This window comes from Mycteria americana, chromosome 1, assembly GCF_035582795.1.
Source record: "Mycteria americana isolate JAX WOST 10 ecotype Jacksonville Zoo and Gardens chromosome 1, USCA_MyAme_1.0, whole genome shotgun sequence".
NCBI lineage: Eukaryota > Metazoa > Chordata > Aves > Ciconiiformes > Ciconiidae > Mycteria > Mycteria americana.
This window is the reverse complement of record NC_134365.1, coordinates 58406108-58430782: the sequence shown is the minus strand read 5'-3', so window position 1 is coordinate 58430782 and position 24675 is coordinate 58406108. Positions and strand designations below refer to the sequence as shown.

At 57.9% G+C, this 24675-nt stretch overlaps 4 protein-coding genes across 5 annotated transcripts; 3 read left to right on the top strand and 1 right to left on the bottom strand.

The window, feature by feature from the left end:
• Nucleotides 1–1068: 1068 nt before the first annotated feature.
• Nucleotides 1069–2039, top strand: H1-0 (H1.0 linker histone). The gene has a single exon (XM_075501033.1). The coding sequence runs from the start codon at nucleotides 1275–1277 to the stop codon at nucleotides 1851–1853; it is 579 nt and encodes a 192-aa protein (XP_075357148.1). The 5' UTR covers nucleotides 1069–1274; the 3' UTR covers nucleotides 1854–2039.
• A 1978-nt stretch (nucleotides 2040–4017) lies between these two features.
• GCAT (glycine C-acetyltransferase) lies at nucleotides 4018–9816 on the top strand. Its single transcript, XM_075501020.1, has 9 exons — nucleotides 4018–4251; nucleotides 4330–4460; nucleotides 5078–5179; nucleotides 5695–5841; nucleotides 6143–6297; nucleotides 7872–7954; nucleotides 8337–8508; nucleotides 8934–9055; nucleotides 9469–9816. Exons 1-9 carry the CDS (start codon nucleotides 4050–4052, stop codon nucleotides 9618–9620), a joined length of 1266 nt encoding a protein of 421 aa, XP_075357135.1. The 5' UTR covers nucleotides 4018–4049; the 3' UTR covers nucleotides 9621–9816.
• A 2764-nt stretch (nucleotides 9817–12580) lies between these two features.
• On the bottom strand, nucleotides 12581–23999 carry LOC142409438 (noggin-1-like). Of its 2 annotated transcripts, none has more exons than XM_075500984.1 (3): nucleotides 23915–23999; nucleotides 22293–22612; nucleotides 12581–15900 (listed from the first exon to the last, which is right to left on the bottom strand). In XM_075500984.1, exon 3 carries the CDS (start codon nucleotides 13739–13741, stop codon nucleotides 12686–12688), a length of 1056 nt encoding a protein of 351 aa, XP_075357099.1. In that variant the 5' UTR covers nucleotides 13742–15900; nucleotides 22293–22612; nucleotides 23915–23999; the 3' UTR covers nucleotides 12581–12685. The 2 variants fall into 2 exon arrangements, with proteins under 2 accessions (XP_075357099.1, XP_075357105.1); XM_075500990.1 differs by having other exon boundaries at nucleotides 12581–15643.
• Nucleotides 16052–17938, top strand: GALR3 (galanin receptor 3). The gene is made up of 2 exons (XM_075501005.1): nucleotides 16052–16416; nucleotides 17053–17938. Exons 1-2 carry the CDS (start codon nucleotides 16067–16069, stop codon nucleotides 17936–17938), a joined length of 1236 nt encoding a protein of 411 aa, XP_075357120.1. The 5' UTR covers nucleotides 16052–16066.
• Nucleotides 24000–24675: the final 676 nt, after the last annotated feature.

Here is a 24675-nt window from a genome sequence, read left to right as displayed (position 1 = left end):
GGGGTTCACCTCCAAGCACCACACGGCATGTCGGTGGGCACCAGGCGGCTGCGCCCGCGTGTTTTTAAGAAATAAGGGGGAAAACATAATCTAAATCCTACGGGCAAGATGATGATAGTGGCTACGTTTAATCTCCCAGGAACAGCTGGGAAAGGATGGCTGATTGTCACTGCTACATGTCCCTGCTCAGTCCCCTCACAGAGTTGTGTGTGTGTCCCCCAAAAAGGGGACCGCCTGTTATTTGTGACCCCCGCCACACACATGCGAGGGCTGAGCTGATGCCCCCAAAGCAGCTGGTGGGGAGCAAAGAGGGCAGAGGAGGGAGTCAGAGGCATTGGGCTGTGGGGTACTGCTGCTGAGCCTATTTTGAGCCTAGTGCTCCCCATTTTCTCCTTGGTGTCCCCCCCAGTGTCTCCTCTAGTGTCCGTCCTTGTCCCCCTAATGTCCTCCCCAGTGTCCCTCCTTGTCCTGATGTTTCTCCCTGTGTCACTCCTTGTGTCCCCCCAAATGTCTCTCCCTGATTCTCAGCGTCCCCCTAAGTGTCCCTCCACGTGCCTTGATGTTGCTCTGAGTGTCCCTGCCATGTCCCTCCCTTCTCCCCTGTGTCCCCAAGTGCTCCCCAGTGTCCCCCCATGTCCTCTCCCAGTGTCCATCCTTGTCCCCACCCAGTGTCCCCCCAAGTACCCCTCCTTGTCTCCTCCATGTCCCCCCCAGTGTCTCTCCTTCTCCCCACCCAGCATCTCCCCAAGTGCTCCTCCTTGTCCTCCTGTTGTCCCCTCCGGCGTCCTTCCTAGTCCCTACCCAATATCCCCCCAAGTGCTCCTCCTTGTCCCCCAGTATCCCCCCAAGCGCTCTTCCTTGTCCCCCGGTGTGTCCCCCAGTGTCCCCTCCAAGTGCTCCTCCCTGTCCCCCGGTGTCCCTCCCCGGTGTCCCTCCCTGTCCCAGCCTGGCGGGGCGGGGCGTGCCGGGGGACACACGGGGACACCGCCGGCGGCGGGCGGGTGGGTGCCGCGCGCGGGGCAGTCCTCCCCGCGGTCCGCGCCGCGCCTTTAAAGGGTGGCTGCGGCGGGCGCGGCCGCAGAGGCGGCGGCGGCGGCACCGGGAGCAGCGCACCGGCTCCAGCGCACCGGCTCCAGCGCACCGGCTCCGCCGCGGTTGCTCCCCCCCGCTCCTTTCCCAGCCTCTCCCCGCCCAGAGGCGGGGGTCCCGGGCCGGGCGGGCCAGGCTTCCCGCCGTGAGGGGATAGCGGGGCGTCGCGGGTCGAAGCGCTAACCATGACCGAGAGCCCGGTCCCGGCCCCGGCTCCGGCCGCCAAGCCCAAGCGGGCCAGGGTGGCGCGGCGGCCGGCGGCCCACCCCACCTACTCGGACATGATCGTGGCGGCCATCCGGGCCGAGAAGAGCCGCGGCGGCTCCTCCCGCCAGTCCATCCAGAAGTACGTGAAGAGCCACTACAAGGTGGGCCAGCACGCCGACGTCCAGATCAAGCTCTCCATTCGGCGGCTGCTCGCCGCCGGCATCCTCAAGCAGACCAAAGGGGTCGGCGCCTCTGGCTCCTTCCGCCTGGCCAAGGCCGACAAGGCGAAGAAGTCCCCGTCCAGGAAGAAGAAGAAGGTGGCCAGGAAATCCACGTCGCCCCGGAAAGCAGCTAGGCCCAGGAAAGCCAAGTCGCCGGCAAAGAAGCCCAAATCTGCCGCCAGGAAAGCCAGGAAGAAGTCGAGGGCCAGCCCGAAGAAAGCCAAGAAGCCAAAGACTGTTAAGGCCAAGTCACTGAAGACGTCCAAGCCCAAGAAGGCAAAGCGGTCGAAACCCAAAGCCAAGTCCAGCGCCCGGAAATCACCCAAGAAGAAGTGAGAATTCTAGAGGCGTTTCGGTACTCTCCCCGTTGGTTTCTGTAAATAGCTTTTGCCTTTATTTTTACCCCTTTCTATTGTGTTTTATAACGCATTGATCTATTCCTGTCTGAAATAGCTAAAACAAGGCAGTTAATGAAAGAAAAAAGGAACATCTTTGGTACAGAGTTCCCGTTTTTAAGAGTTACTGGTCTGGGTTTTTATTTCGACATCTCAGAAATGTCTTGCGTGTGTCTGGGTTTTTTTTAACGCTGGGCTGCTTGTTGTGTGTTGGGAGTGATGGTGACTCCGTGTGTCTGTCGAGGCCGTACAGGATTTCAAGTCCTGATCCCGCCCCAGCTCCCAGGGAATTGTGTGTTTGCTGGGGCCGGGCAAAGACTCTGCCTGTGTTGGAGGGCAAGCGGGAACATACATAGGGCTGCGAGAGCCACAGCCTTCCCCGGAGGAGGAGAAGGGGCTCCCTGCTCCTTCCTCCACCACCCTGGCTCCCCACCATGGGGCCGAGGCGAGGTGTGCTGGGCTGCTGGGCGTGAGGGCTGGCTGGTGCTGGAGATAACCTCCCGGCCGGCCGGGCGATGGGGCTGCCCGCCCGCGTGCGGAGCTGCCGCGGTGCAGCTGGGTGGTGGCAGGGATGGGACGGAGGAGGTGGAGTGTGGCCAGGGTCTGTCCACGTTTGCTTTCAAGGAGTTGGAGGTGTCCAGCAAGCGGGAAGGGGTTGATCCCTTGGGAGAAAGGACAAACACGGCTATGAGCGGCTTTGCTCCCTGGGGAGGAACGGGCCCGAGCATGGCAGTGGGCAGCTCTGCAGGCAGGCTGGGGTGGGCAGCCAGGGCAGGGTGAGGCAGGACTGCTGTGCACGGCCCCGCTATCACCCTGGGGCTCTGGCTTTGTGCCCAGTGGGGGCTGGCACGGCTCCAGGGCCTGCCTGGCCCTGCCTGGCCCCTGCCAGCAGCCCTCCCCAGGCAGGGCTGGGCGGTCCTGACAGCCAGGGCTGCGAGGAAGAGTGCCGGCCCCTACTGCTCAGCAGGGTCTGGGCCTCAGGCAGGAGGTGCCTAATCCCCCCTGGCTAGAGACATCCGAACTCCGTGGATGTCAGCATCCCCAACCACCTGGGCCAGGAGCTCTGAAATCCCAGGGGTTGTGGGTGCCCCGTCCCTTTGGGCTTGCTGTGCCTAAATCTCGTGGGCCCAGGGTCTTCACCCTCCCTGATGGTAGCTGCCAGATTCATTGGCCTGATGATCCTAAATCACTTGGGCAGATGGTGCCTGAGCCTTTTAGCCACTGAGGATCCCAAATTGTGTAGTTCAGGGTACTGAAATCCTTGGCCTTGGAGGCACCTGATCCCTTCGGGCTCTTGCTCCTAAGACCCTTGGACCAAAGGCTCCCAGATCACCCAGGCTGAAGAACCCTAAACCCCTGTCAAGAGCCTGGTGCCTAATCCTCCTGGACATGAGGGGCTTAAACCACTCTGGCCACAGGATTCTCCAGTCAGCTATAGCGAAGGATGGAGATGCCTGATCCAGCTGGATTCTTTGTGTCTAAACCTGGTGGGCCTCTGGGTCACAAACCCCTTTGGCCAAAGGTGCTCAAATTCCTTGGGCTCGGGTACCTAATCCCCTTCAGCGGGTAAGTCCTAAACCTCTCAGACCAAAGGATCCTTGGTCACCTCAAGTGGATGCACCCAAATCCTGTAGACCCTTGGTTCATTACCCCCTGTGGTGGGCACCCATAAACCACCTAGATGTGATGATCCAAGTTACCTGTGCTGAGGACCCCAAATCCCTTATGTGGGGAGGTCACCTAATGCTCCTGACCTGGTTGATCCTCAAGGTCCGTGATGCTCCAAAATCCCTCGGGCCCTGCTACATGACCCCCCCTTACAGTTGCGAAATCCCATCGATGGGCTTCCCCCAGATCCCTCAGACTCCAGGGATCCCGAATCACCTGGGTTTGGGGTGCCTAAACCCCTTGGGACAGAGCCTCCCCCCCCCAAAACAGGCCTGAACACCTCCTGGAGAAGGTGCCCGACTCCCTTCAAGCTGCAGGAGCCCGGCGGGGGGGGCGGAGCCACAGCGGCGCCTCGCTCCTCCCTAGCCCCGCCCCGCCCCGCCGGCGAGGGGGCGGGTCCTCGGCGGCCAATGGCCATTGGCCGCCGAGGACCCGCCCCCTCGCCGGCGGGGCGGGGCGGGGCAGCGGGATGTGGCGCGGCGCGGCGGTGCGGCTGCTGCGGGGCGGCGGGGCCGGCAGCCCCCGGGCCGCTTCGGGAGCGGCGGCGGCTCAGCTCCGCCGGCGGCTGGAGAGCGAGCTGGAGGACATCCGAGGCGCCGGCACTTGGAAGAGCGAGCGGGTGATCGCCTCCCGCCAAGGTCCCCACCTCCGCTTGGCGGGTGGCGGAGCCGGTGCGTATGGGGCGGCGGGGAGGGCTCTCGGCCTCTTTCCCCGGTGCGACGCCCGTGCTTCTCTCTCTCTTCCCGCAGGGATCCTCAACTTCTGCGCCAATAACTACCTGGGGCTCTCCAGCCACCCCGAGGTGATCCGTGCTGCCGTGGAGGCCCTCGAGAAGTTCGGCGCCGGGCTCAGCTCCGTCCGCTTCATCTGTGGTACCCAGGTACCGGGCACCGGCGCAGCATCTCTTGCTCCAGGGCAGCCTTTCGTAGGGGCTCTGCTCAGACTCCTGTCTTGGCACTCGCATGCGTGCACAGCGCTAAGGCACACGCGGCCCGGCAGAAGAAAAGCCTGCTGAGTCCCTGCTAGCCAAAGCCCTGGCATTACACCAACTTAAACCATTACAACCCCTCAGAGAGCAAAGAAACGAAACACCCCTCTGAATTCAGAAAATGAATGTCTTTTCCTCTCCCTTAAGGGTCAAATTTACAGCAAGCCTGACTTGAAACGGCTCTATCAAACCCACCCCAGTTTATCCCCGCTGGAGCCCTTTCAGAGCCCCGGCTGGCTAAGTGCAAAGAAAACTCAGAGCTGCTCCGCTGTGGGTGGGGAGCTTGGAGTCTCCCTGCTGCGCTTTTGGCGTCCAAACCCATAACCGCATTTCAGGGCCGCGTTTGCAAACACTTTCTGAACCCAACTAACTTCTCCCACGCACACACACACACCTTTTCTGGATAAAACCTGGCTGTTTCCTCCCCTTGCAGTCCGCGTCTAACAGCAGCGGGCAAGTGAGAACTTGTGCTGCCCCACCAGTGACGCTCGCTCCTCTCTTCTTTTTAGAGCATACACAAGGACTTGGAGGAGAAGATTGCGCGTTTCCACCAGCGGGAAGATGCCATTCTCTATGCCAGCTGCTTTGATGCCAACGCTGGTATCTTTGAGGTTCGTAGGGCTTTCCTTGTGTTGTGTGTGGAGGAGGGAGGAGACGGCGATGTGCCTGCCATGCTTTCCAGGGGCTCTGATGTGAGCTCTGTGCTGCAGAGAAGATGGCAGTGACTGGTGGTGTGGTGCCCTTGGACTGGGGGACGCACATGGAGCTGTTTAATCAGCCCTCACTTCCCCCTTCCCCAGCCAGCTCCAGGTTTTGGGGAGGGCTCCCACTTCCTGGGAGGTCTGTATGCCCACTTGAAGCGTAGGCAGGGGGAAGGGGTGATCCTCCAGGCTTGCTAGGGAAGGGGAGGGAGGTTTTGAGCTCACAAGCCACACGCGAGAGCCTGGCCTAAGGAAATTGGGGGATAAGGTAGCTGGGAAGGAAAGTGGAAAGTTTAGCAGTGCCAGGAGAGACGTGGCAGCTGCAATCAAACGCAGCCTTGTCCTCTGCACGGAGAGATGCTGGAAGATCTCGGTGAGTCAGCACCCGAGAGCAAAGGAAGATCCTTTCTGTTTGGCACGGCCAGGCCCTGCTGACTCCAGAGGATGCGGTGCTGTCGGATGAGCTGAACCATGCCTCCATCATCGACGGGATCCGCCTGTGCAAGGCTAACAAGTACCGCTACAAGCACATGGACATGCAGGACCTGGAGGCCAAGCTGCAGGATGCGCAGGTATGGAGGTCTGCTCCCACCCCAACATGAGGGTGCTCGCTTAGCTATGCTACCTGCACAGTAACCAGCCCCGAAGAGCGAGCTCTGCCTTTTCCCATGCAATAGGCATTGTTTTTGCCGATAGGCCCAGGTAGACATGGATAGGCACGGTGGGGAAGCAGCTGGTTGCAATGAAACCCCCCCATCTCGGTTAGGTATATCCACTCCCTACAGGAGCTGGACTACGTCCCTGTCTCCTTCGCCAGCCTCTCTCCTCAGGGTGACATCTTCACCCCTGGGCATGCCGCTCTCCCTCCCACAGAAACATCGTCTGCGGCTGGTGGCCACTGACGGTGCCTTCTCCATGGATGGTGACATCGCACCCCTGAGGGAGATCTGCCAGCTGGCCCAGAAGTATGATGCCCTGGTCTTCATTGACGAATGCCATGCCACAGGCTTCCTGGGACCCAATGGCCGGTAAGGGGCTGTTTTACCCATTTCCACCCCCTGACCCCGATGACCTCTGAGGCAAGGCCAAAGGTGGTGATGGCCAATGTGTTTGTGGGGGGGGGCTCCTGGAACCACTGTTTCTTGAAGGCATCGCACCCCACCTCTGCCTCAGCCCTCCCCTCCTGATGATATATCCCTTTTGGGGCAACTGAAGGGACTGAAGGGAGATACTTTAGCACTGACCCATCCCAACGCGACAGCCACTTCTCTGCCTGTAAGGGATGGTGCGACCATCTCATCTACCTCTCCTGGCAAGCAGCTGGACTTCCTGATTTCTGAATCCTTCTCCTCTCAGCTATCACTTTCAAATGCTTGGGTCTTGGGGGTTCTGTGGAGTTAGCTTGCACAGTTTGATAATTCCCTCAGGGCAGCTTTTTCCTCCATCCCCTGGAGATCCTCCAGGTGCTAAGCAGTGCACTTGCTGCAGGTGTTTGCTGAGAACAGACACTTCATGTGCTTGTTTTGTTCAGGCACATGAGTGCCAAGCACTCCGTTGCATGGTTCTTCCTGCTGTCTACTGCAAGGTAGAGACCTGTGTGAGGCAACACCTGTAGGAATGAGCAACAGGTCCCTCCTCAGATGGAGGGATACTGCAGGAGATGACAATAGGAGAAAGCCATCTCTGAAAAGGCAAAAGTTGCTCTATGAAGAGCTCCCTTCCAGCTCTCTCCTCACTAGACACATTGCATGTGGGAAGCTGGCAAGTCCACATCAAGCTGTGGAATGGGTGAGAAGTGGGAACTAAGCCCCCCATTCCTTGGGGCATGGTAGCCATTCTATGGGTTGAGGTAGACCTTGTTGCTCTGTCCCAGTGGGCTCTCTGGTCCCAGCAGCTGCAAAAACAACTGACTACTTTGAGGTGTCTAAGTACCCAACAGCTTGAGGAAGAGAGAATGGTTACTGAGTGCTTCATGAGTTATGCTAGTTTCGGCGTGAACCTGATGCTGTTGTCTACAACACTGAGTTTCAAGAGAGCCAACAGAGAAGCTGGGTGGCCATGCCCCATTCTGCCTTTTTGGGCTGGAGGACACGAAACTGCAGAGCATGTTTGCCACGTTGGTTTGGTTCCACTAGCGTGGACATTGACATGGGTGCTTTAGGCCTGTGTGTGTTTAGGGCAGCCCATCAGTGATGTGCACAGCCCACCTCAGAGGACATCAGCTACTCTAGCCAGGCAACGGTTTTTCCCTGGTGTATGCTAATGGTGTGGTGTGTCAGAGGTGTGTGCAAGACCTACATCAATGGCTAGTGCTCTGTTTGGACTATTAAACTTCTGTGCGGGAAGTTTGAGCGCTCTCCCATCTGTAAGGGATGAAGAACCCATGCTCTTACCTTTGGAGATCCCAGCTTAGCCTTTCTGCAGGAGAAGGGAAGGTTAGCACTTGGTTAAACTACCGCAGGGGGATGTTCTTCCTTTGCCAGAAGGGGGGACACCAGAGACCTGGCTGGTGGTGCTTTGATTCCCTTGAGGCATCAGGCCTAGAACAGCTTCCCTGGTGTGTGCTGGCACAGCTGATAATGTGACATTCCTTTTTCTGCAGGGGTACCGATGAGCTCCTGGGAGTGATGGACAAAGTCACCATCATCAACTCCACCTTGGGAAAAGCTCTTGGAGGAGCTGCAGGTGAAGGCATTTTCCTGTCCAAGGCCCTCTGTGCCCTAAAGAGCTCCACAGCATTGCTTTGATATTTCCTTCCTTTGCCTAATGATAGGGGAACACATGCATGTTGTCCTCTTATACTGGTGGCATGAGGCTCAGTTTGGGACCCTGCTGCAGGGTCAAGGGAGGTCCTGCCATGTGCTCCTTCCACTGTCATTTTCCCCATGCATTTGCCTTTGGGGTCAAGGTGGAAACTCTTGGTAAAAGGCATCAGCTGTGATTTTTTTTTAGGCCTGGTTTGTACTGAAATTCCTGCTGTAGGTGATAGGTTGGCTTTATCGAGGGGCCCCCCTCTGAACAGGTCACCCTGGGGTGCCTTGTCCATTTCTCTTTCCTCCATCTGCAGGTGGGTACACAACTGGCCCCAAACCCCTCATCGATTTGCTCCGCCAGCGTTCCCGCCCATACCTCTTCTCCAACAGCCTGCCCCCCGCCGTGGTGGGCTGTGCATCTAAGGCCCTGGACCTGCTCATGGAGAGCAATGCCATTGCACAGTCCATGGCTGCCAAGACCCAACGGTGAGGGGGCCATACTGGGGTGGGAGCACGGGGAGAGGTTCGTTAGGAATGAGTTGTCCATGTGTGTTTATTCACCCCCTGGTGACAGCCGTGAAGGTAGATTGCAAGTCATGGCCAGGGGATGCTCAGGGGAAACCACAGGATGTGCCTGTGTTTCAGACAGATGTGCAGGCAGATGTGTCACATCTGGATGCTCTGTGTCTGGGACACATCTGCCCCTCAAGCAGCTGCAGCCCCATGGAGCTGAGCAGGAAATGGCAGGAGGTCACTCCAAAAAGAGAGATCCCTTCCCTGCAAAGGAGATGCATGGTAGAGCAGAACCACACCCAGCCCTTGGTGGCCAGGGCTCCCAGGGAAAAGCAAGGCAGCGGTCCTCAAGGACAGGGGTGATGAGGTTTTACTCATCCTCTTGTTCTCTTCACCAGGTTCAGGAGCAAGATGACGGCAGCCGGCTTCACCATCTCGGGGAAAGACCACCCCATCTGTCCTGTCATGCTCGGGGACGCTCGGCTGGCTGCAGTGATGGCTGAGGACATGCTGAACAGAGGTGAACTGGGGAGGGAGCTCTGGATGCAGACGCATGCCCTGAGGGAAGGAACAGCCACTGGTAGTGCCACCACCATCCCTCCTCCAGAGGATGTTCCTGCATAAAAACTGGTTGTTCTGTATCCTCCAGTTGCAAATGTCCTCCTGGTCTCCCGAGATGTTGCTGGCTTCACCTCCTTTCTCTGCTGGGGGGGTTTACATTAGCCCTCTTGTCCTGCCATGCTGGACTCCATCCCCATTACTGGCCCTACCCTTCATTCCCATGCATGGGAGCAGATGCCACTTGAAAACCCTGAAGCCTGGAAATGGTTATTGAGAGGGGAGGGAGGATCCAAAAGCCTTTCTATCACCCAGTACCACCTCAGCCTCCCTCCCTCCCAGCCAGCTCTGACTCTCCCTGCGTTTCCTCCCCAGGCATTTATGTCATTGGCTTCAGCTACCCTGTGGTCCCCAAGGGAAAGGCCCGCATCCGGGTCCAGATCTCAGCCGTGCACAGCGATGAGGACATTGACCGCTGCGTGGAAGCCTTCACCGAGGTGGGACGGAAACACGGAGCGCTGCCTTGAGGGGCCAGCAAACACCTCCTCCGGCACCCTCCCTGCCCACAACCAAGTGCCTGTGCCAGGGGAAAAGGCTTGAGCAGGACGCTGCCAAAAGCAGGACCAGTCCTCAAGGCATCACAGCCTGCAGGCGGCTGTGGCTGTTGCTGCGTGCTGGCAGTGGCACTGGCAACCAGCTCTTGTGTCATTAAAGGTGTCCTGCAGTGCAGCAGATGTTTCTGTCTCTTGTTGTCTCATCCAGGAGTTGCATCCCATTCCCATCCTCTCTCACGGTGACCAGACACTCTGCTGCGTCTTCCCTGAAGCCTCTGTCCAGGCACTGAAGCGCTGCAGCTCCTGCTCTCTCCTGCTGATAGAAATGTAGTGCTGCGGGTATGCCCGAGGTCATCTGCTTCCTTTGCGCTCTCGTGTGGGTCCAGCAGCGTCACCCTGGCAGATCTGCCCACCGTAATTCCCCACCGAGGCAGAGGGGTTTCCCAAACCCTTGGCAACCTGTGCCACCAGCAGCTGGTTTGGGAGAGGAGGTGAGCTAGGCGAAGCTCCGGTGCTCCTTTCTCCCCTTCTCACTCTCAGGTGTTGGGTGTGAGGCTTGCTTGGTCCCCAGGGCTGGCTCTAAGGCTTTCCCCATTGCTGCAGTGCTCCCAAACCTGCCCTGGGAGCTGCACCTCACCCCAGAGAGGCTGTCGGGCAGCAGGCAAGCCGAGGTGGCAGAGGCCAGCAGCTTGGCAAGAGAGCCTGCATCTGCCTGGGGCTGAGGTCAGGGGCAGAGCAGGTGACAGAAACTTGTAATTTTCCTCCATCAGCTGCAATTTTCGCATAGCAGAGAACACACAGCAGGCTGCGATCTCTGGATTTGTTCTTCCAAACTGTGCTGGGGTAGCAATTTAGCACTCAAGCAGGAACAAGTGTGTCCTGGGCATCTCTCAGGATTGCTTTGTTTGCATCAGTTTTGCTCCAGATGAGAAATCATGTGTGTCCTGCTGTCTGCCCACGTGCTGGACTGAGTACCAGCTGCCTGCAGCCCAGGACGGACTCTGGCCAAAATGAGGCTGTGCTGGGCTTGGGTACCGGAGCACCAGGTCATGTCAGCAAAGACCTGCTCCGAAAACGCTACTTGCCGTTAGGCAGTCAGGGAGCGAGCTATGGCGTAATAACGTGTCTGACCTGAACCAGAGCAACTGCAGAAGAATACAGAAGTTAATCCAGGGTTGCAGCGCTTTAAGGGATGCAAAAGGCAGAGGAGAAATGCATTTTCTATGTGGCTGCCACCAGACCTTGTTAGAGCACCTGGTAGTGTAACTGTGTGCCGATTTTATTTGATTTTCCATCTCCACAGGGCCTAACCTCAGCCTGCTGATAAAGTATGATATGGCATTCCCTCTGTGTGGCGCCAGGCCCTCCTGGTGCTGCAAACTCTTCCCCTCTTATCCAAGGGCAATATTTTGGGAATGGGGAATGTAACAGGGAAATGGCAGGGGGTCACGCTCTGGCCTCTTTTGCAACCTGGAAGAGATTAAGCTTCAGCCAGATGGGCTCTGGTACAGGGGGTTTGAGTCCCTAAACCGAGTCACTGCTGTTTTGAGCCTGATGCGCATGGACCCCCTTGCTCCCCGCTGCTTGCACACCTCCATTGCACACCTGTACCATGCTCCCCTCCTCCCTCCCCCCTGCTGGTCCCCAGCCCAGGCCTCCCCCTCTCCCCTGGGCTTCTGCAGGCAGCCCTGCTGATGTCTCTGCTTTGCTCAGGGCAACCAACCCAAGCTGTTTAACCCTGTTCCAGCTCTCAAGTCCTCCCTCAATGGGAGAGCAGTCATACAGACGTCTCACTGCTCAGCCGCAAGCAAGAGCAGCAGCAGCCTCCCTCCCCTGCGATGCACACACTTGTTCTTGCGTGCACACATGTGCTCCCCCCTTCTCCTCCTCCTCCTCTCCTTGCCAGGCAGGCCCTGACCTCCCTCTCCCCTCCATCTCTCCCAGGCCCCTCGGCAGCCCACCCCTGTGCTCCTGCAGCCTCTCTGCCTGCTTCAAGGCCGAGCTCTGCAGCAAACTGCATTTTGCACGGCAGCACAGGGAGTGCCGGAGCCCGGGAGATGAACAATGCAGCGCCCGTCGACTGCAGTGCCATGTTAATATTGCATTCCCAGGCAAAGCCTCCAGCTCTTTATTTCTTCAAGGCCTCCCGACCTAGGTCTGATCTGCAGCTCTTCGCAGCTTTTAGCCCAGAAAGCAGAGGACTTTTCGCTGGGTGGGATGTAGAGGCAGATGCCACTCTTCGAGGATGCAGTTCCCACCCCAGGCTCGCCGACCCACCCCAGACCCCACATGCTACTCTGCCAGGCTTCCCCCCGGGTCTCAAGCTGTCACCCTCTACACCATGTGGGACAGGTGTGGGATCCCCCTATCTCACCCATTGTACCTCAAAGTAGGGGAGTGTTCTGTCCCATCCCGTTTCCATACACACCCCCGCCCCCAAGATGCTTCCAGCCCCGATTCCTACCCAGCCCCCACTTCTTCTGCCCTCGCCAGGCTGCCTCGTTGCAGTCCCAAACCTGCCCCCCGCTTCCCGCTGACACCCTCCAGCCCCTCTCCACACTGCCGTTTCCACCCTGAGCTGTGACCCAAGTCCCTCTACCCCTTCTCCCCAGCATCCCTCTGCCCTTTCTCCCTGCCCGCACCCCTGCCCAGGCAGGCAGGGATGCCCCAGCTTGGACCGAGCCCGCTGGGGCTGATGCAAACAGGGTCTGAACCTGCCGTCGGGTGCCGCGATTTTCCCATCACGCGTCCTTCCCCAGAGATAAACACCGCGCAAGGGTCCCCGCCGGCACTAATGCCTCCCCGCACTGGCGGCGAGGGGCGAAGCGGTTGTCCCCCCCACCTGGGGGCTTTGGCGAGAAACAGCAATGCCTGCGGCCGCTCCCCACTTCCTTCTGGTGGTTTATTTCTCCAGTTTGGGGATGCCCCCCCCCGTCTCCCCAGCCCCGGCGGTGAGTCCAGGTGGCCGCTGCCTCTTCGGGCCGTTTGGCTGCAGGAACAGGAGCCGGGGTGTCCCTCCGCAGCCCCCCGCAGCCCCCTCAGCGGCAGGAGCACTTGCAGGCGGCCACGACGGGGTAGGGGATCTGCCGCCAGGCGCAGTGCGGGGGTCCGGGGGTCCGGGGCGCCCAGCAGTGCCAGGCCAGCAGCTTGATGTGGGTGAGCTGTGCAGGGCGGCAGGTCATGCCAGGGGGCCAGGAGCAGCCGGGGGTGCCGGTCTCGCAGGCGGTATGGCGCACCCAGCGAGGCCAGAAGACGGGTCCCAGATCGACCCAGGTGGAGGTGAGGCGGCAGGCAGCCCGCTCCACCAGCCACTGCCGCAGGCGGCGGGCCAGGGCCTCTGGCAGCTCGGGGGGCAGCCCCGGCCAGGGCGGCAGCAGGGTGGGCAGCTCCAGCCCCTCCACCTCCTGCCACAGCTTGCGGCGGTAGCGCCCGGCCCCCTCTGCCAGGTCCCGGCTCAGGGACTCCAGGTTCTCCTCGGGGACGCTGCTGTTGCGGCCCTGGGGCTCCTCAGCCGCCATCCAGAAGGGGTCGAAGGCTGAGCCCAGCAGCCGGCGCAGCCGCCTGGGCCGCAGGTGCCGGGGCTTGGGAGAGTAGCGGTAGTCCTCAGGGGAGAGCGAGAGGCTGTAGGGCCGCACCGGGGCCGAGGGGCGGCCGCGCAGCAGGTGGGCGGCAGGGTCAGCGGTGCTGGACGGCGGCGGCGGTGGCTCCCGGGGTTCCTCTGGCGGTGGCGGCAGGCCCAGGGTACCCAGAGGCGGGAGCAGGCCGAGGAGGAGGAGGAGGAGGCAGCCACGGCCGGGGCCCTCCATGGCGAAGCGACACTGCAGCGGGCTGTGCTGGGCTGCGGGCTCTTCCTCCGCTGCATCCCCCGGGTTATCGCTGCGTCCCGAGGCACAGCCTTCCCCTTTTCCCTGGTTACAGTGGCTGATAGCGCTGGCGGGGACACCTCGCTCCCTCCTGCCAGAGGGGCAGGCGGGGAGGGGAAGACTCACCGTCCCTCCCGCCAGGCCAAGGGGTGCCGCCGACGTGGGGCATTGGGGCTGCTGTGGAGGGGAAGGGGCCAGCACCTCCTCCTCCTCCTCCACATCTTGCCCCATCGTTGGAAGAGGCGTCCAGGACCTTCCCAGCGAAGGGAAGCTGGTGGCCTTCGAGTCTTGCCAGGAAAGGACCACCAAGCTGCGCCCAGCCTCAGCACACCTGGAAGTCCGCAGGGCACAGATGCCGGTGCGGGGGTGGACATGGTGGCAGGGCAGGAGGGCTGCGTGGGTCACTGTCGCCTCTCAGCACATCAGCCGGCACACGCGCTGTCCTGGGCAGCGGTGAGGGAGCTGAACCTCTGGAGATGGCCTCCCTGGATGGCGTGTTCTCCCTCCCCACACTGCAGTGCCCTGGCAATGCTGGTGGAGGGCAGACCTGGGCTGGATGGAAACCAAAACCTGCTTTCCTCTCCTTCCCCGGGTCAGACGTTGTGGGAGAGACTTGATCTGCTCTGTGCCGTGCTACTAACAATCAATTAATAACAGCTAGTAATAGCAGTTAATTGGTTACAGTCCAGAGGGTTTAGACCCATATCCCAAGGATGGGGCAGGGGCCAGGCTCACCGTGGTGGAATATTCATGTTCCCCGGAGGTGTTGGGCAACATGTCTGAACACCCAGCGTCGAGGGGTGCCTGCAAGGCCCGCCGGGGTCCATGGGACCCTGCCCCCCTCCATCCTCCCTCTCCCACCAGAGAGCAGTGGGCTTTTTCTCCGCTGCACCCTCCTTGCTGGAGCAGGGAGCAGCTGAGCCTGCGGGAAGGCTGGGCAGAGAGGAGTTAACTCCAAACCCAACCTCAGGGAGAGGGGAAAAAAAAAAAAAAACAGAGATCAATGGATCAGCAGCAAGAGCAGAGGGAGGGAAAAGGGGGAGGCAGAGAGAGAGGAGAGGAGCTCCAGAAAGAGAGAGACGTGTGTGGGAGCCAGGAGAAGAGAGAGCAGAGCTGGCGGTGGGCACTGGGCAGGGGTGACGGTGCTGCCTGGACAAACTCTTCGGTGGCCTGCATCTTCCTCGGCACCGCTGCCTGGGCTGGACTGGAGGTCTCCCCTGAGCAGTGGCGAAGCTGCAGGCCCTTCCTCACAGAGGTGAGTGCCGGCTTCCCAAGCGATGGGCAGCCTCGGGCTCCCTGAGCAGGGGACACGACAGTGCCCAGAGATGCCCCGCTGCCTACGTGCGAGTGCATGCCCAGAAGGTGACCGGGGTCCTCTGCTCGAGCGAGGAGATCCCACGGGGCCAGGATGGAGAAGCCAGATAGTTACCAGTAGGACAGAGGGGACCACAGAGCCAGAGAGGCAGGGACGACCTTTTGGTGCGATACAGAGAGGCTGCTGGGAAGGAGAAGTGGTGTGAGCTGAGGGATGGGGGAGCGTGGGGCAAAGGAGCTTGCACGACCCAAAAAAAGAGTTAATTGCATGTCAACAGTTGCTAGATAACAGTGTCTTTCCCTCTTGGTTGCTGCTCAGAGAAGGACAGTTTGTTCTAATGATAGCACAACACAGAGAAGGCTCGTTAGGAGATAGGCTGTTGGCACTCCCCGCCTGAGCGCAGTGTTACTCATGGCTGGAGGAAGTTTTGCAGCAAATCACAATACCTTGAGCTGCAGTAATAATTACGCTCCTTCACAATAATCATCGTGTTGTGTTTCAGGCGGCTCTGAGGTCTCCCCCTCATCCTCTCCCAGCTGCCACCATCCAGGCCGTGCCCACCTCTCAGCATCAGGAAGAGCTGCCCTGAGTCACCTCTCCTCTGTGGAACATAACTACTGCAAAGGCAGCAAGGGGCAGCCTTGGGGTGCAGGTGGTCCCAGCTGAAGGAACTCCCTTGAGACAGGAGCGTGGCAGGGTGCTGTGGCTGCGGGGTGTCATCCAGGCATCAGGTCCCTGCTGCCAGAGGTGGCACAGCCCCAAGATGAGGGTGCCAGAACCTCTCACAGTCCCTATGGCCTCGTGTCCCTCGCTGAGCCCTGTTGAACACCAGCCAGGACTTAGACTTGCCAAAGCAAGCAATCCCAAGAGGTTTAGCGGCTTTGGGATTGTAGGAGGAATGTAGGGGAGGCCAGGAGGCAGGGCAGGGCATGCTTCAGGGGGCTGGGAGCGCAGGAGGTGCCGTGGTGGGGGCATGAATGCGGGCAGGAGAAAGGGGCTGCCAACAGCATTCTTGCCAGTGATGTCACGAGGATCTTGATGTCATCATTTAACCAGCTGGTTGGGATTGGTGTCTCTGGGAGAAACGTGGGTGTCAGACAAAGGCCGGGATCAGGCACCTTAGGGCCAGAGCTCTGGTGGCCACTGTGGTCAACACCAAGCAGTACCCGCTTGCCTACGGCCATGCACAGGTGCTGTGTCTCCCTTTCTCCCCTCACAGGTCCCCACAGTCAGATGGGGAGATGCCAGGCGGCTGGAACGCCTCCTCTGACAGCCCAGAGCTCCGAGCCGCAGGGATTATCGTGCCCGTCATCTTCTCCCTTATCTTCCTCCTGGGCACTGTGGGGAACGGGCTGGTGCTGGCCGTGCTGCTGCGGAATGGCCAAGTCAAGTACAATACCACCAACCTCTTCATCCTTAACCTGGCCATGGCTGACCTGTGCTTCATCGTCTGCTGCGTCCCCTTCCAGGCCACCATTTACACCCTGGATGGGTGGCTCTTTGGGGCCTTTGCCTGCAAGGCTGTGCATTTCCTGATCTACATCACCATGTACGCCAGCAGCTTCACCCTGGCCGCTGTCTCCGTTGACAGGCAAGCATCCCCTCCCCTTTGAGTCCCTCAGCCCAGGAACAACATGCTTGCCACCCTTGAGCTAAGGGGTTGGAGAAAGGCCAGTCCTTACCCTCTTGAGTGTCCTGTAAGGAGCAGCTAGGGTCTCCCCAGAGGCAGGGCCAGCAGAGCCAGCCTCCCTATCTCCCCATGCCCTCTTCCAGCACCAAGCCAAGCTCTTGGCCTGGTTACCTCTCTTGGCCTGCTTACCTAGCCCTCACCTAGGAAGGAGGAGTGCAGGCACATACTGAGGTTTGGTGTCCACCATGCAAAACCAAGACTGGCAAAACCCCAGGGCAGCAATGCACCAGAGGAGAAAGAGGGAGCCCTCTGGGTCCTGCTCCTGTCCTCTTCCCTGGTTCAAGAGGCATGCTGCTTGCCTTTACTGAGCTAGCACAGCAGAGTGGGCAACAGAGGTCCCAGACCCACTGTTGGGATGACCCTGATCTCTATGTGAATTCACTGTAACCCTCCCTACCAAGAGGTGCGGAGGGGAAGAGATGGGTGGCTGCATGGGAAGGGGTGCACAGACAGCAGCTCCACAAGGCAAGAGGGCAACAAGGTATCATCTCACCCATGTTGTGTTTGGTCTCTCCTTCTCCATCCCCTCCTCGCTAGGTACCTGGCCATTCGCTATCCACTGAAGTCCCGGGATCTCCGTACCTCCCGAAATGCAGGAGTGGCCATTGCAGCAATCTGGTCACTGTCACTGCTCTTCGCGGGGCCTTACCTCAGTTACTACCAGATTGTCCATTACCACAGGGTGCCCATCTGCATCCCCATCTGGGAGGACCAGCGCCGAAAGATTCTGGACATCCTCACATTTGTCTTTGGATACCTCCTGCCCGTGAGCGTGGTGAGCCTGGCATACGCCAGGACCATCAAGTTCCTGTGGACCTCCGTAGACCCCATAGAAAGGATCTCAGAGTCCCGGAAGGCCAAGCGTAAGGTCACCAAGATGATTGTGGCTGTGGCCATCCTGTTCTGCCTCTGCTGGCTGCCACACCACCTGGTCATCTTGTGCTTCTGGTTTGGCCACTTCCCCTTCAACCGAGCCACTTATGCTTGCCGCCTGGCTTCCCACTGCCTTTCATATGCCAACTCCTGCCTCAACCCCATTGTCTATGCCCTCATCTCCAAGCATTTCCGCAAGCGTTTCAAGCAGGTCTTCACCTGTGTCTTCTTCCAGAACAAGACCAGGAAGAAGAAGAAGAGAGTTGGAAAGAAAGTCCCTGTGGTCAACGTGGGCAAAGGTTTCACCAACAGCACCAGAGGTTTCTATGGAGGCAACACTGAGGTGACCCAGGTCCCAGAGAACACCAGGAAGAGGGACCCTGAAGGTACCAGTCATGATGCCAGAGCACGGACTCACCAGCTACAAGATGCCACCGTCTCTGTGCAGAAGGAGATGCTGGAGGAGGAAAGTTTGGCAACAGCTGGCCATCCCCTAGCCATGACCCCTCTGAGAGGAACTGAGGAGTTTCTGACTGTTCATTACAGATGAGCAAAGTGAAGAAGCCTGTTTTCCAGCCTGTGAGTAACCACTCCATTCCCAAACGGGCAGAAAAATGTGGGGTAGAGGGGAATGGACACAGCAGAGCTACCGAAACCTCCTGTGGCAATGGTTACCCCATTGTCCCCACTCACCTTCACTCACTGACCCACAGCATTCATATAGGAATGGCACAATCCACCCATACAAATGCAGAGTGGAGGGACATGTTAACGTGATGCCAAGTGACCTGGGTGGCATCCCTACAACAGGTTTTAAAGCCTCCATTTCCCAACTTCCTAACTTGCTAATTTTGTGCAGCATGTTGAAACTCTAAGAGGGAGACAACCAAAATGAAAACATCCTGGTAGGAAATCCAGGCTGTTAAGGGCACATCAGAGCATGGGTGGGAAGGGTGGAGAGAGTGCATGGGGACCTGAGTGCCAATAGGGTAGCTGGCAGCCTCTCTCCCTGGCAGGGCTGGGGTGCTGTGCCCAGCCCCAAGTGGTAAAACACTGTCCCCTGCCCACATGTCTTTTCCCATGGTCCAGGGGCAGCCCTAGTCCACCTCCATCCCTTTCACTAGCCCCTGCATCCAGATCAGAGGGCCTCTGCCACACTGTCTCACGTGCAAGGATGTCAGCCGTCTGTGCCAACGGCTCGGTGATGCAAACTCTGCAGCAGTCACTAGTCATACTTAAACAATTTATGCCACGGCAGGTGAAGATAGGAAATGCTTGTGTGCCGACACCTCTGTGTGCCTCCCCTCTGCATCTGTGGCTTCTCTGAAGTTCAAGGAGGAAAGGACCATCTGTTCAGTCTCTTCCCTCCACCCTGCCCCACCAGAAGTACTCGCTGGAGGATGTTTCTGAGAGCTCTGTCTCACCTGGCTTTAGCTCTTGCAAGCAGATCTTGCAGGACACTGTCCCACTTCCTAATGCCGCTTGCAGTTCAGAAATATTTCCTGATAGCCATCCCCAGCTCTTCCTAAACAAACCTGGTAACTCCTCCTTCCATCACATTGTTCCACTTGATCTATGCCTCTGCTTACTTTCTGTTTGCCTTTTGCAAAGGGATTGTTGCCTCCTCTTTGATCTTTGCTTGCTACTCAGAGTTTCATCCCTTCCTTCTGGGGCTGGAGGACCCGTTTCTCTCTGAGCAGTGACATTGTTCATTGGTATCAGCCTCATGTGTGTGGTTTACTGTCTTGGCCAGACAGCTTTTTCCACATGATGGTGATGATTGTGAGTGAGTTGATGGCTGTCATCAAAGGAGAAGAAAGTAGCTAAGCTGCAAAATGAACCGAAGAGCCAGGTGACAGCTGTGGTGAGGCGAAGGAGAAAGAAACAGACCCATGTGCTCTTAGTTCAATCCTATCTCCTCAGTGCCCCATTCTACCTGATGGAGAGGGTTTCTAGGAGAGCGTGAGGCCAACACCGCTCAGCAGGCTGGGACATCTTCCAAGACGGCCACTGCTGTGGGATTGCTGTGGGACCCATGTCTGCCTGGGAGCAAAACTTTCCCCTGCTCTGTCCCCTGCTTCCCTGAGCAGCCGTGGAGGAGCCTTTGGACGACACCTCGCAGCAAGGCCAAGCATCCCCCCGGCCTGACCATGGGAAGGGTGGGAAGTGCCGCGGGGATGGCATGGTGGGACAAAAATCACGTTCACCAGAAGGTGTTGGAATGTCTCCCCTGCTTGACCTGAATAAACCCCAGTAATTTCCTTTGCCTGCCACGTTTGCTGTGTGCTGGGTACAATCTCTGCCTGGCGCGGGGCTCTGCAGTTTGGGCTGGAGGCGGTGGAGGCTGTACAAGCCATCTGAGCACAGGCTGGTGCTCCCAAGTCACTAGCAGTGCGTCATTTGTTTTATTTGACTTTGCAGACACTGCAGAAGTGTACAAAAGAATAAAAGCTGAGGGTTTTAAGATGGATCCAGCACTGCTGGTGTTCAAGAGAAAGTTCTAGGAAAGGGAGAGGCAGAAGCAGAGAGAGGGAAAAGGAGGGATGGTGAGACGACAGATGAGGGGACAATATAAATGATAAATGTGTGGCGGGAGCCATCCACAGGGACAGAAAACAGCAGTGAAAAGGCAGGGCAAAGTGAGGGGCTAGAAGCAGAGGGCAGAAAGAAGGATGAGGGGGCATAAGGGAGGTGGGAAGCAATGTGCTGGCAGAGCACCCACCTTTTGGCAGGAGCCTTCTTCCCACCCCAGCAGTGTCACACTGCTCCTGAGCTGGGGTGAGCATCACTCGGCTGTGGTGGACCCCAGCCCCACAGCAGCTTTCTCCAGCATTTTTCTGCATCATCAGGCTGCCAGAGAAGCCCAGAAAAACACCATCCAAGCAAGGCCTTTGATCAGTCTAGCACACATAGGAGGGAGGGCGCCCATGGGATTTGCATTGCTGCAATGCCATGATTTGCCGCAGTGCCTGGCAGAGCTAGGCCCGGGCATGTGGCTGGCTTCACACAGCTCTGGTTTTGTCATGTAGTCACGACATGAGTGGAGAGGGGAGAGGGACCAAGCGGGGTACTCAGCCTCCCCAGTGTGCCAAGTCCACGTGCCACAGGTGATCATCCTCTGCGGGGATGAGACAGCTTTGCCATGGGGACACAAACTCTGTGATGCCACCTGGCTTGTGAGTGCAAGTGGGACAGATCCTGCTTCATTTGCCAGCACAGGCGTAGCCCCTGAGCATCCATCCTGTGGCTTGGGAGCTTTTGGTGATGCTGTAGGACAAGCCTAGGAAGAAGCCCTAGGAAGGTGACAAAGACAAGTCACCTGAGAGTCTGGGAGGGGGGGACAGGGACTGCTTTTGCTGGCCAGGCAAGCCCCGAGGAAGGGAAAGGAACCAACCCATGGAAGGACCTCCATGGTGAGAGGTGAGAGAGAAATCTCCATTAGCATCACACTTCCTGACCACGTCCCAGGGGCTTCACTTTCCTCTGGGAGTGGCCAGGATCATCAGGCACACACCTTATCCCCACTAAGGCAGTTTTCTGTTTGCAGCGAAAGAGATGAGCTTGCTCATTCAGACCCATTAAACTGAGCTCAAGCCCCACAGAGCTCCTCAGCAACCTCCTCCACAATCCTGCAGCCAGGATGCCTCAGCTGCAAATCATCAGACCTGCCATCGTCCCAGCTCAATATTTACAGTAAACTTAACATGATTGCAACAGCCCTCCTTTTCCTTAATTACATATGGCATTTAATTAGTGCTGTGTGGCTCCCGAGTGTCTAACTCCTAACGTGAAGCAGATCTTCACCCATAATGCCTTAAGAGCAGGTGAAAGAGGGAAAGCTTGGCAGAACATGTTTAGTGAAAGCAGTGACATTGTGGGACACTCCAGACTTCCATGTTGAAGCTGGGAAACAGTTACAGATCATCATGGCAGCAGTAGGTTTCAGAGTGAACACGTTTGCCCGGAACGAGGCAGCTCATTCTCCTTCTACAGCGGTTCACTTCCCCCAGCCCTGCCGCCCACAGCCAGCACGTGCATGGAGATATCCCTCCCAGCAAAGCCCTACAGGCTGACTTTCCAGGGAGACGCAAGGACTGGGTGCTACGGCAGTCTCCGTAGCCTGGAAATCTGCAGGGACCGCACTGCTCGCTTTCTAGCCAATTAAAACAGCAAGGAAGCTAAGGCTGGGGAGCCCCAGCCGGCAGAGAGGAGCCATTTACTGCCAGCCCACTAATCGTTGGGAGCCGATTGCCACCGTGAGCCTGCGGCAAATGCAAAGTTCTTGGAGGCTGCACAGCCCCATCGGTGGTGCTCTGAGCCCTGCACGGGCTGCGGAAGCTGCTGGTGTCCTCACTTGTCCCCATGCACAGTGGGACCTCAGCAAGGCAGCTGGAGGCTGTGTCCAAAGCAAAGGGGTTTTGGTGCCATCCTTGCCCTTCAACACTTTCAGTGCTGTAGGCGTTGTACAGCAGGGATGAGGAACATCAGGCAGCAAGGGGCTTGCAGAGCTGTGGTGTGTGTGAGCAGAGCCATGAGCCCCCCCTTATTTCTCTTCTCTTTCCATCCCCTGCTTCTGCTTGCATAAATCTTCCCTTATTGCTTTGTCCTGCCTGCTCTTAAAATTCCCCGTGACATGGTATTTCTAACCCTTGCTGAAGCCACTGCATGCTTTGCTAGAGCTCAGCTCCAAGGACACCCCTTTCCCTGTGCAGAGGCCAGCCAAAGCACTGCCCTGGGAATTATTTTTCTTTTTCCATTCCAGGGTTTGATGTTGCTCTCCGCGCCTTTAGCCTCCCTCGCCTTCTATTGCTGTTTCTGATTTCTCTGGCTCCCTTCCTCTGTAGTGACTGCCCCTCCTCTGCAGCCCATGCCTTTTGGCAACTTGTCCAGTGTGCTTTGCCTACCTTCCCAGGGATGGCTAGTCCTGCAGCTGCCCTTTGCATGCGATGTCGTGGCTGGTGGCCAGCTCACATGGCTGCAAGCAGACTCCAGGTAACACAAATATCTGCATCGTTTCTGGGGGTGAGGCTCCACTTCACAGCTCAAAGCATCGGAGGGAGAAGGGAATGGCAGTCGGGAGCAGTGATGGTGCACAGCCGGACGCTGCCTGTTCTTGCCTGCTTGCAGCTGGGCTGTTGCTTGCCCCTGATCCTGCTGCTCCTGGTCCTGGCTTGCAAAAGGAGTGGATCACGTCAGGACTGACTGCTGCATGTTGCGGTGAAGCCTATATAAAACAGGACAGAGAAGACAGGGAGAAAACCTGGGGGAGAAGGTACATTTAGCACGGCAAGCATCTGCAAGCCCCAGCTCCCATCCCTAAGCTCTGCCTGGTGTTAAGCCCTGATTTTGGGGAGCACGTGAGTGGGAAGGGCAGATGCTGAGCCTGGCCTGGGGAGGCTCTAGAGCCAGGAGGGAATTCCTGTCTGCCCAGTAACAGCAGACACGCTCCAACTGGTTTCACAGCTCAAAGGTAGAGGTGAAAAAAAGGTGTCATGTCCTTGATATAGAGCCGGGTATAATTAAAACTGAAGGAGCTTGATTGCTGCTTTCCACACAGCCTCCCATCCAGACTGATTAGCATTCTGCAGTCTCCGCTCCCAGCTTCTCGCCTTAATTAATGACTCCTTGCTTATATTTTCTTTCCTACTTGTCATCACCCAGGCTGACGAGCTTGGCTTTAACCCTGCAGAGGCGGGTTTGCCACACCTGCGGGTGCAGCTGCAGCGGGAGCTGGCACAGGACAGAGGGAATGGGAGAGGCATGGGCAGGTCGGGGCTTTGCGGCTAGTGGTCGGCACCAGCTCCTCTGCAAGGTGGCCATAGCTACCCTCTGCGGAGCAACTGAGTCCTGCCACTTGTGTGCTGGTTCTGGGGCCTGAGCATCTCCCCAGCGTGTGTGCCATGAGCCTGATGCAGCTGAGAGGTGTCAGACCCGGGTACCAAGAAGTTCATGTGCAAATCTTGCAGCCCTGGTGGGGGAAACCCCCTGTCTGCAGACCCATGGGGCTGGGGGAGGCAGAAGGCCAGGGGAAGCGGTTACAAGGACGGCTCTTAACTGCCCGGCAGAGCAATGGGCTCAAGCGCTGCCCTTGCGGTCATGGGACCAGGACCTTGTACAGACACTCTGCAAACAGCCAGGACAGCACTGCAAATGCACCTTGCAGCAAGACAGCCTTGCCAGCCAGGGAGGTAACGGTGTGACGGGGTGGTCAGGGCACGTAACACTATTAGCTATAGGGAATTCTGCTTATTTGCTTTTGGGTTTAGCTGCTGGTTCCTAATCCATGGCCAGCCTTAGCAGGTTGCCAGCTGATTATTTTAATTCCTCCAACAACCGTGTGCTCTCTTCCCCTCTCAGAGCTTTCAGAAAAGCCCAGAGAAATGCTATTTGCTGTATCTCCTTATCAGCTTCCTAATCAAAACTGCTGGCTCTTCCACCCAGTCTCCCATGGGCCCTGAGCTGCCCAGGGCTGCTCTCCCACACTGGCCAGGCACAGTGCACGAAGAAGGCATCCTTCTGCAAGTACCTTTCCATGACAGACGAGATCTGTCTTGCTCATGGAATGAGTGGAGGAAGCAGATGAAAGGGTGGGAGGTTTGCCAAGAGATGCTTCATGGGACTTCTTTAGCAGTGCAGATAATTACAATGATGGATCAGTAGTCTGCTAGAGAGGCAAAGGTGGAGGAAGTAATGGAGTTCAGATGTTGGCTCGATACTCTGGAGTTTAATTATTTTAGCTGCTGAAGAGTGGAACAGATTCGTGATGTTTGCACATACTGCAGTGTGCACTTCACGTTCACTTGCACGGGTGAGTGGTGGCTTCAGAGAAAGGCCAGTTGCTTAATAACATGCATGCAGTTTTGTTGGGAGGCTTTGTTCAAGGCTGTTGCTTCTGCTGTGGGTCCTCGGTGAGACACAAGCAGGTTTTCAGTCTTCGCTTGCTTGGATGAGCCAGATCCTCCACCTGGCTGGTTTTGGTTGCATCTTACAGCACAGCAGCGGCTGCAGAGCCGGGGAGGTTGCTGGTGAGTTCAGTGGCTGGGGATTCAGCACAGCACTGCAGAGCCATGCTCTGAATCCTCATTCAGAAAATCCTCATTGGCGAAAGGGAGGCCAGGCAGCGGTGAGGGGAAGCAGGGCCCTAGGTCAAGTCCTGGTTGCCAGAGCATGCTGGCAACCTGACACCATGTCCCAAGGAGGGAGATGCACCACCACTCGGGAAGGGACCTGGAAAAGGTGTGTTTGATGGTGTAGCACAAGAAAAATGAGGAGGTTGGACTGAGTTTA

What these genes read in the sequence shown, in the direction of transcription:
- LOC142409438 (XM_075500984.1), bottom strand. Translation starts at nt 13,741, where the DNA reads ATGGGGCAAGATGTGGAGGAGGAGGAGGAGGTGCTGGCCCCTTCCCCT.
- GCAT (XM_075501020.1), top strand. Translation starts at nt 4,050, where the DNA reads ATGTGGCGCGGCGCGGCGGTGCGGCTGCTGCGGGGCGGCGGGGCCGGC. An exon ending in CCAAGCTGCAGGATGCGCAG is followed by an intron (nt 5,842 to 6,142) that starts GTATGGAGGTCT and finishes TCCCTCCCACAG; the next exon opens with AAACATCGTCTGCGGCTGGT. An exon ending in TGAGGACATGCTGAACAGAG is followed by an intron (nt 9,056 to 9,468) that starts GTGAACTGGGGA and finishes TTTCCTCCCCAG; the next exon opens with GCATTTATGTCATTGGCTTC.
- GALR3 (XM_075501005.1), top strand. Translation starts at nt 16,067, where the DNA reads ATGCCAGGCGGCTGGAACGCCTCCTCTGACAGCCCAGAGCTCCGAGCC. An exon ending in GCCGCTGTCTCCGTTGACAG is followed by an intron (nt 16,417 to 17,052) that starts GCAAGCATCCCC and finishes CCTCCTCGCTAG; the next exon opens with GTACCTGGCCATTCGCTATC.
- H1-0 (XM_075501033.1), top strand. Translation starts at nt 1,275, where the DNA reads ATGACCGAGAGCCCGGTCCCGGCCCCGGCTCCGGCCGCCAAGCCCAAG.